This window comes from Thunnus albacares, chromosome 18, assembly GCF_914725855.1.
Source record: "Thunnus albacares chromosome 18, fThuAlb1.1, whole genome shotgun sequence".
Classification (NCBI taxonomy): Eukaryota; Metazoa; Chordata; class Actinopteri; order Scombriformes; family Scombridae; genus Thunnus; species Thunnus albacares.
In genome coordinates, this window is record NC_058123.1 from 18,207,182 (window position 1) to 18,222,933 (window position 15,752).

The window sequence follows — 15,752 nt, forward strand, 5'->3', positions numbered from 1 at the left end:
TACATAATATCTGCTGACTGCAGAGCTTATGACCGACAAGGGTTTTCTCTTGATAGCGTAATTATAATCATCTCCAGAATGAGGCTAAATAATTTTGACAAACAAATGACTTAAGTGGGATCATTTCGTAGATAAATAGTGTTCTTTTTTGTGAAAGGGAAGCAGGTTTACATTTCCTCCAGTGTCTCTTTAGAGAAAGGAATATTTTCAAGCACTGCTTTGCTTTGAAGTTTCCCACAGACTGTCGAGAGTCTGTCCTTGTGAAGGTGACTCTTTGTAAAAAACCAAATTATTTAATGCGCACTTAACCATGCTGTGCTAATTAACTATCGTTAGTAATGGGGCGGTGTTGCATATACAGCCCTAGATGTTTGCACCTCCAGCTCATGAGCAGAATATTTTAGCTGCAATTTGAAATTCATCTGTATGTCTTAAATACTGTGACCATCCGTAATGGCTGATTTGAGACACCTGCTGTGTCTCTGGGTTTGTGGGCAGAGCATGTGGTAGGATTTGTCTTCGTCACAGTGTGTCCAGCCCCTCCTGCTCGAGCTCTGTCCTTGGTGCTGAACCTTGGCTGTAGAAGCAGCTGGCAGGGCTGCTGCTCCATAGTATCTAATTAAAAGAACCACTGTTGTAATAAAATGATTTCATCCTTTAGCAAAGTAAGATGGACAAAATGAGAACTGGACAGTTTGCTCTGTTGAAATGTTCGTGTTTTCTATGAGGAATGAATTTATCTTTTTAAGACTTTTCAAATTACTAAGAAAAGCATGTAGGTACTTTTCAGGTAGAAACCTCTTGTGTACACCAAGGGGAGGGAAAAACAAGATAAAAAAAACTTCCTGTTCAGCACCCACAAAAACAATAAATCAAAACCTGGCAAGTTTTATTTTATAATAAATGAAACTCTTCCATTTTAGTGGCTGAATTCTGCTTTGTGCATGAAAATTGTACATTTTGCAGTCGTGTAGTCGGAAAGAAACCGTTAAATTCCTTATTTGTCGCCTGTAGGAAATGACCTCAGTGTTCAAGAAGGTTCTGGATTTGACATACCCTGTCACCTCCATGTTCTCCGGTGCTGCCTTCAACTCCAGCATCAGCAATGTCTTCAAGGGCAAACAGATAGAGGTAAGTGAGATGCCCCCAAAGCCCCGACCAATAGAATGAGAGGAAGAAGAAGAGCACAGAGAAGAAAAAATAGTTTCAGCTGATTAAGACACAAAAACAATGTGGTGGTAGTGCAGGATAAATAAACGTATCATGAGCCTATTATGTTTATCTGTTTCGATGTAACCTTTTGTGTGCACAGGACCTTCGGATCCCATATTTCAACATTACAACTGACATCACCGCCTCTGCCATGAGAGTACACACTGATGGTAGGTACAGAAATGTTTCCTTAAAAAATCCTTTTGTTCTTGTTTGCTTAAAGGGTCAGTTCACGCACAAGACAAAAAATAAAGTTTTCTTACCTAACTTACGTTTCTAGCTATGCAGCTAGTTCTCATTTTATATGCCCAGGTTTTCTACCCCTGAGATTTCTGCCACTGTCTGCACTGGTGAACTGACCCTTTAATTAGTCTCATTGATGACTTTAATTTTCTCAGTTCAGGTCGGTTGCTTTCAATTAAATACATAGTGGTTAAATAGGCATAAAACATTAAGAGTTGTGTGTATGCTTTTTGAGGTTCGCTGTGGCGGTATGTTCGTGCCAGCATGTCTCTGTCTGGGTATCTGCCTCCTCTCTGTGACCCCAAAGATGGACACCTACTGATGGATGGAGGTTACATCAACAACCTGCCAGGTTTGTTTTATACTTCATACCTCCCTTGGCATTCTCTCTCTGTGTCCTAGTATATTTGCTTAGTTGTGTTCATTCATGCCCTCTTATGCCTCCGCGACAGTGACAGCTGTGGCCGGAGGCAGTATGTTTTCCGGGTTGTCCATCCGTCTCATTCTTGTGAATGCAATATCTCAGGAACGCCTTTAGGGAATTTCTTCAACTTTGGCACAAACATTCACTTGATGAATGGATGAACTGATTAGATTTTGGTGGTCAAAGGTCAAGGTCACTGTGACCACAAAACACGTTTTTGACCATAACTCAAGAATTCATATGCTGATTATGACAAATTTTCACACAAATATCTAATAGGATAAAATGATGAAGTGATGACATTTTATATCCAAAAGGTCAGTGTTCTGCAAAAACACTTGTCTGGCCATTATTCAACAACATAACTCAGGAACAGAAGGGGAGATTACGACCATATTCCACATTTTGTCAGATACTGAACTGGTGACACTAATCTTGGGTGCCCACCTTGAAACTGTGTTTTATTAAATTCCTCTTCACTACAAATGTTATGAGTCTGGACAGACATGGATATAAATTGCAACGACTGGTTGGCGGAGGCATAAATTGCAAGGCAGTATTTCTAGTTTTTTACTATTTTACCTTCTCTGTATTAGTGATGTGCAAGTCATGAACGAATCGTTTGACACGAATGACTCTTTTTACTGACTCGGGAGTGACAAGTCCTCGTCTCCACTATCTTGTTCACTTACTCACCCCTCCTACCTGCTACTAGCTAACTAATGCGACTGCAAAGACAAGGCAAGACAGTGTCTCTATCGTGCAACTCTAATCAACTGTATCAAGTTAATTACTGTACTAACCTAGCCCTGTGAAAAAAAGCAACCAATTTGGCACTTGTTTCAACTGGGCTGCAGGAATCACTCACTCACTCACTTACTCAGTACTTGCTCTCCCAGCCTGAAGTCCGCCCCATGCCCTGAGCTGAAGGTCTCTGGCTGCATGAATCACTCGCTCACTCACTCAGTACTCGCTCTCCCAGCCCAGTGCCCGCCCCCTGCCTTGAGCTGAAGGTCTTGGGTTGCACAGATCACTCACTCACAAGGTACTCACTCTCCCAACCCGCAGCCCGCCTCCTGCCCTGAGCTATAGTAGTTACCTGGATGTATCTGCGGAGTCCTCTAGCTCAGGCTGCACAAATCACTCACTCACCTAGCCATTAGTTCCATGTGACAGTTAGTAGACGTCCATAAACTGTAATTTGTCCCTTTTTTAGTGACTCATTTCACTATCAGACTTTGATCCATTCGGTCCGATAACATATGGAAAGTCTAGAAGTGCCGCACAATTAAAGTGAGTGACTCATACAAACTGTCAGTAAAAAGAGTCGAACCTCCCATCTCTACTCTGTATGATTGATCAGTTCACAAAACTCTCTTCTTCTTCCTCTGTCCCAACTTTGATTCTGTTTCCACCTCTCCTCCCAGCTGACGTGGCGCGCTCCATGGGGGCCAAAGTGGTGATAGCTATTGACGTGGGCAGCCGGGATGAAACCAACCTCACTAATTACGGCGACTCGCTCTCCGGCTGGTGGCTGCTATGGAAACGCCTCAACCCCCTAGCTGAGAAAGTTAAGGTAATGGATTGATTAAAAATAAAGGCGCAACTTACTGTGCGAGGATGTGTTTTTAAAAATAAATGAGTCATATGAATATCAATGAGGCTATTTTTGGAGTCTTTTTTTTTTTCAATGATACATATGTTTGCTACACTTGTCAACTGCAGGTGTTGAACATGGCGGAGATCCAGACTCGGCTGGCCTACGTCTGCTGCGTGAGACAGCTGGAGTCTGTGAAGAACAGTGACTACTGCGAGTACATCAGACCCCCGATTGACAGATACCGTACGCTGGAGTTTGGCAAGTTTGATGAGATTGCTGTAAGTTTGTTTTATCTCAAATGTTGCCTCAGCTATTGGCTATTTGTTTCTTAACTCTTGGTTTAACCCCCATCATGAGTAATTACAAAAGTGTTGATATCAGTAATATCAGACAAATTCCTTCAAGGTATTTTGAATCATTGTGTATCAGCATGGCTTTTAATGATTTTGGCCAACAGTAGAGCAAACATATTGGTATGTGAGTGCTTGTGTGTGTGTGTGTGTCTGTGTCATGTAGGAGGTGGGATACCAGCACGGCAAGACTGTGTTTGATGTGTGGACTCGCAGTGGAGTGGTGGAGAAAATGATGAAAGACAGACACCAGGAGGAGTTCCACAACACCCAAAGCAAGAACAATGTAAGGATGGAGGGAGATGAAAAACATACAGGGACGCTGTTGAGAATATATGACGTTCAGTGTAGAGCAACCATAATAATATGGGCTTCACGATATGACTATAGATTCTGATGAAAATTATAGATAGATGGATGTATCTACATCTACAAATGTGTTTTTGCTTAGTTTAAAGAATTTCTATATGAAAAGATGCTTGCTCTATTTTCATTATCGATTAATTTGCAGATTATTTACTCATTATGCCCCCTATAACTTCCCAGAGTCAAAGGTGACGTCTTCAGATGTCTTGTTTTGGCCAACCAACGACCCAAAACCCAAACATATTCAGTTTACTATCATGTATGACAAAGATAAGCATCAGTTCGTCACATTTGAGAAGGTGAAACCCGCTAGTTTTTCCACATTTTTTAAAAAAATGACCAAAACAACTCAGTTGTCAAAATAGCTGCCGATTAATTTGCTGTCAATTGATTAGTTTGCTCAATCACTGCTCTGTAATAGTACACAGTTATACCAAAATAAGCAGTTTAGGCACTCTTGTGATCAATACACATTTATTCAGATCTGTCATTTATACACTAATGAAACACCCTTGTTATTAACATTCTCTATATAACTAGACATTATCATTGATTTCATAGGAGTATCAATGAGTATCTCTATATTAAATCTCACATATCATCAACAACCCTGGCGTACATCATTATAACCAATGTGAAAAAATTGCACACTTAATCCAAACACAAGCAAGTGTAAATCCATTACTAAGTCTAAGTAGCCATAACAGTATATACATATATATACATATACACACACACAGGCTCTCATCAGCTTGATGGCAAAATTAGGGAACTGTGAGGTTTACTTATCTGAAAGGTCTCACAGTAACCAGTAACCACCACACATCTGCTCAGACAAATTTCACATCCTCTCGGGTTTGCTTGTTATCTGCCAACTCATCTGCATACCATGCATGTTTAATCAGCCAAATGGTTACAGCTTTTGTTATGTTTTCCCCTTCTTGTGTTATTGATCTACACTATATGTGCTCATTGTCAGCCGCATTTCGTTGTCAACAGCCTCATATTTCAGGCCTTGGGCTACACCGTTGTTAAAGTATAACACTCATAACATTAAGACAATGAATCACAGTGTGCTCTTAAAGCACAGGGAAACAGATTTACGGTACACCTGATCTGTCCCCCAGCAATGTCAAAGGAAGATAAAGGATCAACTAAACAAGGGAGGAGGGAGAATGATGGGAGAAAGATGAGATATTTACCCCTCAATCGGAGCAACAACATGAGGAGGATGAAGGGAAGAATAGTATGATTGATTGTGAGTTATGACAATCGCCGAAAAGCAACAAACTAAAAAAACTGAACGATTTATGGAGAGAAGAATGGAGCTACAGTCACGGCTGCGGATTTGAAACAACAATGCTTAAGAATGCCTTATAAATAAATCCCATTTTATTTAAAACAATAGCCATCCCACATACAGTTAATGAGGGCCTTTCTATTTCCAAATGCAACTGTAGGGTGCAATTCTCAGGAGGAAATAATGCATCACTTCCTGTGGTGGATTCTACATTGTATGTTCAGATGGTATATAATTATGGCATATATATAAAAAAACAAAAACAAATGAGGGAGTTTGTGTGGCTAAAAAAAATGGTTTAATTTAGTTCAAAAAATGCAAATAAGCAGCAGCTAAAGATTACAAGAAAAGACTCAGCGATTAGGGAAAAGGATAAATGTGACACGTAGTATCACCACAGGTGTCACTGAAGAACCAGAACATACACATTTCGTCCTTAAAGGTTTAATATGCAGGATGTTTCCAAAAAACAATGTATAGACTCATTCAAAAATAATCCCTCTCAATCATCACTTATGACCCGCTAGAAGTGTGTGGCAGTGTATTTATCTACAGAGACTCTGCCCTCTGTCTGTATTTTCTTATTATTTTGCTTCTGAGCGACAACCTTTTGGCAGTGGGTGTGTAGCCCCCAGCCAATAACAACATGCAGGTGTGAGGTCAGCACTCTATAAAACCGTAGTGACCAGATTACATCACCGTCTCCGTCTTTCTCTTCTGCTCCACTCTGCTCTGTGTCATGAATGTATAAAGAGCTGCAGGTCTGTGCGTCTGCTTGACACAGGGCGGGGCTGAGCTACACACACACACACGCAGAGCAGAGAGGCCACAGCGAACAAGATGAAGCTCTGCATTCACACAAAATTCCGGCAATACTTTCTGCAGGGTTGTGTAGAGGTGTGGGCATGTTTGTTTGTGCTTTAGAATGAAACTGTTGCGAAACAATCAGAAAATCATCATTTTATTTCTCTGATTCACGGCTTTGTTCTCACCGGAGCTGCTCGCTCTCTTCATTTACTCTCTAGCTCGCTTGATCGCGTCTCTCTTGCTCTCAGACAGAAAGTGAATTGAAAATGGTCAAATGATAAAAAAAATCTACATCAGAAAGAGTCTTTCCCTGGTTTCCTTTCAGTTGTTTCCTATAATGATTGGTATTGTGTTAACATAGTGGAGACGGGGTTGTCAGTCTGAAAATGCAGCATGGGGACAGAAATTTGGGGATTTTTGTGTCTCTTCATCACTTGAACAGGGTCCAACATAATCGATGGCCCGGGGCCACGTTTACACAGTTTAGGACAATGGAAGGACATTTCTCTTTGTTTGATAATGTTGAAAGTAAAGTCAGGCTTTGTTGTCGGCTTCCTGACTCATTTTAAAAAAAGACGAGAGAAAAAGAGAGAGAGCGCGAGCAAGCTGAGAGCATGAGCAAAAAAGAGTGCAGCCAGCGAATGAGAGAAATAAAAAGTTATTTTCATGGTGGTTACGTTGTAAAGCACAAATAAATAACCATCAAACACTCAACAGATGATTTATCTTGGAGACAGACGCCCTTAATTTCTGTTTCATTTTCTTCCTCTGTATTCCTCCTTTCCTTCATTACAGTTCAACTCCATGTCTGTGGTGGACAGGTGGCTCCTGGCAGCAGACAGAAGGAGCCTGCAGTGAACATGCACACACAAACAAACACCATTATGTTCTTTCTCTCACTGTTCTATCTTAACGAGTACATTTCTGCAGATCTCTCAGCACTGTCTTAAGACGAGTTTATTATCAAGGTCATCCATACTCGCTGAAATGTTATCATCATAAATTCTGTTTTCTTCTCCTTATATACTCTATACTCTCTGCCTTTACACAAAATATAGAGAAACCTACATTTATACACCATTTATTTACTGATCCAATATGTGCCTAATTTTATATTTTGCATATTTGTGTAATATATCAACATTACATATTAATAACTAAAAGAAAACAATCAAATCTAAAGGGAACTTCGCTGTTGTATGTATTACACATACAATGAATAAATCACCCAAATTATGGGAAAAAGTTTTTTTTATTTCAAGTGGACCAGTGGGGAAAAATGTTAAGCTGGACACTGCTTGAATGAAAAATGTTTTCACAATACATCAGTTTAAATGTGTGGTACATGTGCACACTGTGGATTACAGTAAATATAGACAGAGAAAGCTTCTCCTCAATGAAACTGCTGGCTGCTATTTATGTTTGCATCAGTGTACGTATGGAGGAATATATTATACTGTAGCGTTCTAACGGACGAGGTGCTGACACCTGGCAGCTGGTGTAGTTAGAGCACAGTTGGTTAAAGTGGCTATAATCAGCATTTTTTATAATAACAATGTATCAAATGACAGTGTGCATTGTGAGAGGCGTCGCTCATACTGATGAATGTACAGAGTGAATATATACACACACAGCTCCGCAGCTCCCCTCGGCTTTTATGGAGCTTTATACAGATTTTCAGCTCATTGTTTTCAGCCGCAGCAGGCAGCTGTTTTCAGAGAAAAAGCTCTATAAACTGACCGTACACTACCTGCTCAAACACACAAACACAGTCGGCGATTAGCTGGTGGACATAGTGGAGCATTTAGCAGCTTAAGAGCCAGATATTTCCCTCAGGGAGTTGGTACAGATCAAAAAGCAGAACCGAAGGAGAGTGAATATTAGACAGAAACATGACTCCAAATGAAAGAATGTTGCTCCGTAACTGCTGGATGTGTAAATAAGCAACTATTTGTTTTACATGTTCAAAATATCAGCTTAAAAGGTGATATGTCAGTGTTGTGTTCACAACTTGTTGCCGCTGCCTCCAAGTGGCCAAAAACATCACATCAGTATCTTTCCCATTATTGGTTGGCTTAGTCTATTTTGTCCGTTTTTAATGTGTGTGTGTGTATTTCTTTCAGGTGGTGGCATGTCCCAATGCTTCCTTCACTGACCTGGCAGAAATCGTGTCCCGCATCGAGCCTGTCAAACCTGCTCTGGTGGACGGTAAAACTCCCAGCACACACTTTTAGCCACACCTGCAATCATACTTTTTTTTTTTTTTTTTTTTTTTTTTTTTTAAAACACAGACGGTGTACGCACAGTGTCGAGTAAGAGGCATGCTATTACTCTTTCTCCTCCATGTTTGTCTTTCCTGTGGTTGCGCTTATTTGTTTTTGGATTGGTTTTCCTTTTCCTGTCATACTCTATTAGCAGATGAATCTGTTTCACATAGAGGAGGAAATGGATAGCTGAATCCCCAGTGTTGAATAAATTATGTGTGTACACAGGCTGGTAGCTGTAAGATGGTAATGGAAAAGTGAACATGCATAGGCAAATTCAGTATCACAAATTAAGCATTTGCAAAAAAAATTACATGTTCAAATTACATTTAGAAACCATGTTTAACAGCAACCGATGATTGTGATGTTTGAAGATGTTGAATCTCCATCCTCCTCCTTTTTCCCCTCTTTTCTAAACTATTTTCCATCCATCACTCATCAATCTGCCCTGCTTGACTTCACACATTCTTTGCTTTTTCTGACTCATTCACCTGCACACCCACTCTCATTTGTCACCTCTTCCACACCCCACCTTTTCCACTTATTCACCCACACTGTGCTTCTTTGTTTCCCGTCCTCCACTCCTTCCCTTCATCAGACGAGTCAGAATACCACACTGACTATGAGGAGGAGGCAGTGGAGAGCGCTCTGTCTGACATGGAGCTGTATGGTCGCTATGGAGAGCACACTGAAGGGGAGGAGACTGCTGACACGGTGCGAACCTCTGGTCATTTGGGTGGACAATATGAGATTTCTTCTGCTAAGTACAGCACTTTAGTCATTACATTTCAGTCTGAAACGAGCGTCTCTGGGTAAAATATAAACGTCTACACATTTTCATTATTATTGTGCACAATCACTTTTTCTTATATCTAGACTTTGGGAACGTCAAGAGTTTCTCGCTGGCCATTGTACAAAAAGAAATGAAAGTTCATTCTGGAGCCAGGCCAATTCATGCTTTAAAGAGTAATCAATAATACCATGAAATCTATTTCAGAAAATAATTGGAAGGCACTGCAAGGCCACCTAATTCAACTAAAATGATATTTTCCCTCTAGTTAAGAGCCAGGGCCGGAGGAAGCTGTAGGGCTATGACTTTGAGTCGAAAATAAAGGAATTTTCTGTAGTAAAGCCAAGACTCAATAAAGGCTTGAAAACTGTTGAAAATCAGATTTAAAAAAAAATAAATGATCGCATATGCTCAGCTCTGTTTGTTTCATAGCTGATGGAAAGAAGACTGAGCATCTGTTTAGATTTGCTTCACAAAAAATAGTAGTTTTAAGCCATGTAGTATTGAAAGTCCCCCTCTGCTCAAAAATTTGTTTTTCTGATTGTCTCCTGACTGCGATGTTTGAGCTTCACTGTGCAGAGTTTGACACTAAAAGGCTGTTTTCAAATGAATTTGCCAAAGGAGGAAAGTTTCTCTGAGCTCATATTACATCTGAGTTTAAGGGGTTGGCCTTCAAGCATGAGCTTTGCCTCCTTAAGGGGAGCATGTGAAGGTTTTAACATTTATTGTTGGTGAATAGCAGAACTTTTCAATCAGTTTAATTTTGAACAGATGGAGAAATTCAGATAATTAAACCCTTGAATTAAGAATATCCAGCAGACAGGTCGATGATGCTTTATAAATAACAGAAAGGAAACAAAATTCCCAATAGGCAGGACGATGCATCAACAGAAACTGCGTCAATTTATAGTGACACATTCAGTCTTCCGTACTGACACTTCTCTGATAGATAACCTTGCTTCTGATCCTCAGGATGAAGAGCTGGAAGGGAGACGTGCGCACCGCATTACCGCACTCACCAGCAGCAGCCACCCTCAGTCCCCCGGCGTCCTTGAGCGTCCACAGGACGACCCGTCAAACCATGAAGTCCTTTCCAAACATTCCATTAAGTGAAGACCAGTTTCATGAACTCTACCCGAACAGGTCATCACAGTTTAACCTGCCTGTCTTTGCCTCATTTCACCTTCCGGTCTGTCCCACACGACTCTACCTGCTCTCTCATTCCGCCCATGAGACTGTCAGTGACAGTGATTACCATTTTGCCCTCTGTAACCTGGCCTTGTTAGCTGTGTGGCTGACATAACAAATGGATGGTCCCTTTAGAAAAAAAAAAAAAAACCCAAAAAATGAATACAGACTGCCGGTATCACATTTACTCAGCTACAAGAGCTATGCATTCCTAATCTATACAAGAGCAGCTGCACATCGAATTATTTCTCACATTGAGATAGTCGAGACGGCCTTCTGTGGCTTTACATGAATCACAGCAGTCCAGTGGAAGATAGAAGGTAGCAGAGGTGAGGAGATACTATTTCCATGAAATATTAATTACATGAACACAGGTGGAAAAATATGAATCTTTGTTGACTACAAGTTACACACAGATTTGAGGATTTGAGAAGGTTAAAGGTCAGTTTACCCACATTACCACCCAAAAAAAAACCACTTCACCAGCCACGCAGATAGTTTTGATATAATTTGGCCAAGATTTGTGATGCCCAGTCTGAGTTTTCCACCACCACACTAATAAAATGTAAGTGCATGGAATGATTCACAAGTGGAAATTACTTCACATTAGAGGATATAAAACAAAAAGTTTGGGAGCCACTGAATAACCCACAAAGCACACTTGTTTCTTCAGTAGACTGATCTGTTGACAGCAAGGCTGTTTCTGATGAGAGAGAAGCTGCTGTTGATTTTTTTTTTTTTTTTTTTTTTAGATGTAGTCTTTCTTTTAGTGTGAGCACCACAAATGAAATTCCATTCACCTCACTAGTATCGGGGACAGCAGACATCTCAAAAACTTGGGCAAATAAAACTAAAACTATCTGCATGGCTATACACCACTAAAGTTTAGTAAGAAATATATGTATTTTTATATATAATTTGGATGAACTGACGCTTACAAGCTCAGTTTTTTTTTTATCTTAATTCAACACTTACATGCCCATATGTACATTTAAAGAGTTATTTTGGGGCCATTGAAATTCAGAAACCGACAATCTGACATTCACACTCACTTCACTCAGTGATTGGCCAGCTGTGCGGAGGTGAGAAAGGAGCCACGGTATGAACTTCTCTCTAGCTCTCTCTTCATTCTTCACACAACTATTTCTGTCATTCAAATGAATAAATGACAACACAATGAACGTCTTCCACACTGAAAATATGCAGCGTTATCCCCGTATTTAAACCTGTATTTAATCTCTTAGTCTCCCCCTTCTCTGTGTCGGCTGACTCTTCAATCCACCTTCTAGTGTGTCCAGTCGGAACATTTACAAACACTTGAAATCCTATTTTCCCGACATTTATGGTCAAACAGCACATTGTACGAAATAGTTGTGTTTGAGCGTAAACTGATCCTAATAGTGGCCTCACACTGGTCTGCTCCTGGCACTAGCCAGAATACACCTAATGTGTAATATAAGTGTGTTGGCGGACTAAATCCACAATCCTCATATAGTTCAAAACAAGGCATTTTAAAATTCAGTTGAAGCTAAAATGAGTCTGTGGCAGTCTGAGTTTGACAAATAAATCGAGAATCTTCCAAAGGTTCAGTCTTTAATACAAATGTACAATATGGGCATGTGATGTGACTATTGTATTGTTGTATTAAGATTGACTTGAAAAAATTTGACCCTTTCCTTAAACGTTTTGTACACTCAAATCCTCACTAACACCAGCTCGCCAAACACTACTAATTTAAAAACAGAAAGGGAGCAAAACAAGCACCACACTCTGCAGCCGCGGCCGTCAGCACAGCTTTGTCATACCCTGTGTGCCGGAGACATGGAGGGAAGTAATGATTGCAATCCACTTCAAAGCACTAGTTTCCCTCCTGGCTGGCGAGAGAGAGCCCCCTCCCCCCCATCTGTTTTCTGTCTTAAATCTATCAGACACAGACTGAGCAGCAGACTTTGTGGGTCTGTTGGGTGAACTCTGAGGCTCTGCTCTTCTTAGTGCAGTTCATGCACCTGCAGGGCAGTTCTTCACGGGAACGTGTTGTAACACAAATTACTTGGCTTGTCAAGACCGTTTCAGTGATTTGGGTCTTAATTTTTTTTTTTTTTTAACGAACCAAAAGACGTTTGGTTTTGCATGTGTAGCCTACCATTAAGATGATCAAATGTTTGTTTTTTTGTTTGTTGCATACATATATTATAGTCAATAGTGAATAATTAAATGTTATATTTCATTTTTAAGCCAAGAATGTATACAACCTCAGCCCCAGATGATTTTATGCAAGTCACGGCAGCTGGACAATCATTCCAGAAATGCAACGCAATGCACAGTTGAACTTTATAGCCTTGATTAACATGCCTCTTTATATGACGCTATACCATTTTTATAGGGTTAAATTCCTCACAATCATAACTAGGGCAGCAACTAACGATTATTTCCATGATTGATTAATGCAACAATTTCTTTGAACTAATAGAGTAATCTTATGGTTTATAAAATGTCAAAAATGGTGAAAAATGAAAATATTAACATTAACAATTTCCTGAATTGTATTTTGTCTGACCAACAGTCCAAAACCCAAAGATATTACCAATGTAGACAGTTTAAAAATCAGATCGCAATACTTTGCTGATATTTTCCTTTTTCTTACATGAATGCATAAACATTTTTCATGAGAATCCCTTTAAGTAGTTTTGTGAGGAACTGTGACCAACGTATGTACTGAACAAGACATTTTACAGTTGAAAAGTAAACCTGTGTGATAGCAACATTGTTTCTAAACTACAGCAAATGTATCATACATGTCAAAATACCAATATACCTCGCAATAAGCTAACATCATCCTGCCAGTGTCTCAGTCGGGCTCTAATCATTAGTGTATCAATGCAACTTTTTATGATGTTTTCATTCCACTAGATGCAGCATCCTGTGAGCCTCGCTGTATGAAGCTGTGATTTTAGCTAATACTGGTGCTACAGCCTGCAGCCTTACATGTGTAGACAGAAACCCTGTGAAAAACACTACGGGGATCAACATATGGTGTTTGTTAAATAGAGTCTGGACACAGAATGTGTGAGCAAAGCGGAGAGAGGAAAACGTTATTGTTTACCAATGACGTGATGGTGTTTGCACTGGTGGTTTTTGTATTTTTTTGTACTTTTGGGAGGTTTCCAAAAACCAAGCACAATGAATTGATATTGTCTGGCAGATTTAATGTTTCACTACTTTATTAAATGGGACATGGTAATGGATGAGGTGCTGATGTAATATGTGGAACTGTGCCAAGTTAACGTAACAAAGCCTTAGCTGACCCTGACAGGAAAACAACCACTTGTGCCCTCATTTGGCATTCATTTTGATGATTAATGTACAACCATGAATGAAGTTTACTGATAAGCCTGTATACTGTGACATCACTTACTCGTCTATATTTATGTTATTTGATAACTATTGTTTTTGATGATCAATTGTTACTAATAAACCACTGTTTTGATGTACTCTGCGTGTCTTTCATTTATTAATTTGCCATCTGGCTTTGCAGTTAAACATAAATGTTACCATTTAGGGATGCAATTAACCACGATTTTCATCTTTGATGTAGGTGATGATTATTTTTTCAATTAATTGTTTGGCCTTTAAAATAGCAGATGATAATGAAAACTCATCACATGAGGTCCCACAGCCCAAGGAGATATCTCCAAATTTCTTATTTTTGTCAGATCAACAATCCAACACAGCAAATGTTTGTATTTGAGAAGCTGGAACAAAAGACTGCTGTTTTTGTTTGATGCATGTTAATAAATCATCTATCAAAACAGCTGCTGAATAATTTTTTTGTCAACCACATCAGCTAGTGGAAAATGACAAACAGAGCTCGGAGGTGGAGGGCTTTTACTTAAGTTAACATCAGAATACAATCTGCTTAGTGCTGTCCCCTGCAGGCAAATGAGCTAGTATCTTAACAACATTCACCTGAGTAAATAAAGCATCATTAAGAAAATGAACAAAATATCAACCAAAGACTGTGCAGTTCAGCTTGCTGGCCTGAGGGGAGAGATAAATACCAGGGATGAACTGTATGAACTCCAAAAATACAAATTACATCCACTGTAGTCTACAGAGGCCTTCCTTCAACAACAGAAACGGTCTCTGTTCTGCATTGTGGCTGCTGGCGTTGCAATCCCTTAACAGCCTCTATTTTGTGTGCTGAACCTGAAGCGGAGGCCCATTTGTGGACATCAGCATGAGCTGATGTCATCTTGTGTAGATGTAAAGAACAAAAGAGTGGGGCAATACCAGTAGAAGGAGCTAGAGCATGACAACCTTTAAAGGATTTGGCTGGTGACTTTTTTTCTATATTTTTATTATTATCAACAAATGTCATGTGCAGAGCCAAACCAAAAATTAACTGCTCCTGATATTTCACATTCCTCTGTGCTGTGGACCTCCGTTGTTGTACAAAAGCTATTAAAAACAGGTCAACGAGCCACATTGCTGCACTGGGTGACATGTTCCTTCACCATGAAGATTATGGTCACAGCACTTTGTTTAGAAACGGCTCCAAAGACTACGATCACGTTTTCAATCTCCAGAGAGTAGTTCTGTATAAGGCCACTGCGCATGCATGGGAACTCAGTTCTGTTTACAGAGCCTCGCTCGCTTGTTGTGCTACACTACCACTACCTCTTGACTTTGCGCTACACTGTGCAGAACATTTTGTTTTAGATTACATGGCCCGACACAAAGAGAGGATGGCTGAATGAGTGAAGCAGAATGAGAGAAACAGCCCAATGAAACCATATTTGTATTGTATTAAACTCAGGGGAGGGTGGGAAAGAAAACAGAGCTTATAAATGAAGAACTATCTTTCCTTTGGGCCTGTTTATTACATATATACACACACACACAGTGATGGATCATACATACCAATGGATGATTAATCCACCTTATTGATGTGACCTATAATGAGCTTTTTCAATCTCCCACCCTCCCTGGGGATAGCAGACTTGCATCAGCTAATTAATGAGCACACAGGGGGGAATATAGGTCACAAGAAGGGCCAGGAGAGGAGAACAAGAGAGGAATAAGTGGCACTAGCCTCGATGGATACAGCCAAGGGCCAAAAAATGGGGTGAATGAGTACAGGCTTCCAGGAAATTAGTGAGTCTTTTGACAGAAAGACAGAACTGACAGTGAACAAGAGGTGTTACAGCA

General features: G+C 40.0%; 1 protein-coding gene across 3 annotated transcripts in view; it reads left to right on the plus strand.

Moving 5' to 3' along the window:
- LOC122968006 (patatin-like phospholipase domain-containing protein 7) overlaps positions 1-14,035 on the plus strand; it is a 30,742-nt gene extending 16,707 nt beyond the window's left edge. For 2 of the 3 annotated variants that reach the window (XM_044332882.1, XM_044332883.1), the window contains exons 28-36: positions 1,015-1,131; positions 1,313-1,382; positions 1,691-1,807; positions 3,307-3,455; positions 3,605-3,757; positions 3,996-4,115; positions 8,426-8,510; positions 9,165-9,280; positions 10,329-14,035. In XM_044332882.1, the coding sequence (XP_044188817.1) occupies positions 1,015-1,131; positions 1,313-1,382; positions 1,691-1,807; positions 3,307-3,455; positions 3,605-3,757; positions 3,996-4,115; positions 8,426-8,510; positions 9,165-9,280; positions 10,329-10,469 (1,068 nt within the window). In that variant the 3' untranslated portion in view covers positions 10,470-14,035. The remainder of the gene's footprint in view (positions 1-1,014; positions 1,132-1,312; positions 1,383-1,690; positions 1,808-3,306; positions 3,456-3,604; positions 3,758-3,995; positions 4,116-8,425; positions 8,511-9,164; positions 9,281-10,328) is intronic. The other variant, XM_044332884.1, reaches the window with a different exon arrangement.
- Positions 14,036-15,752: the final 1,717 nt, after the last annotated feature.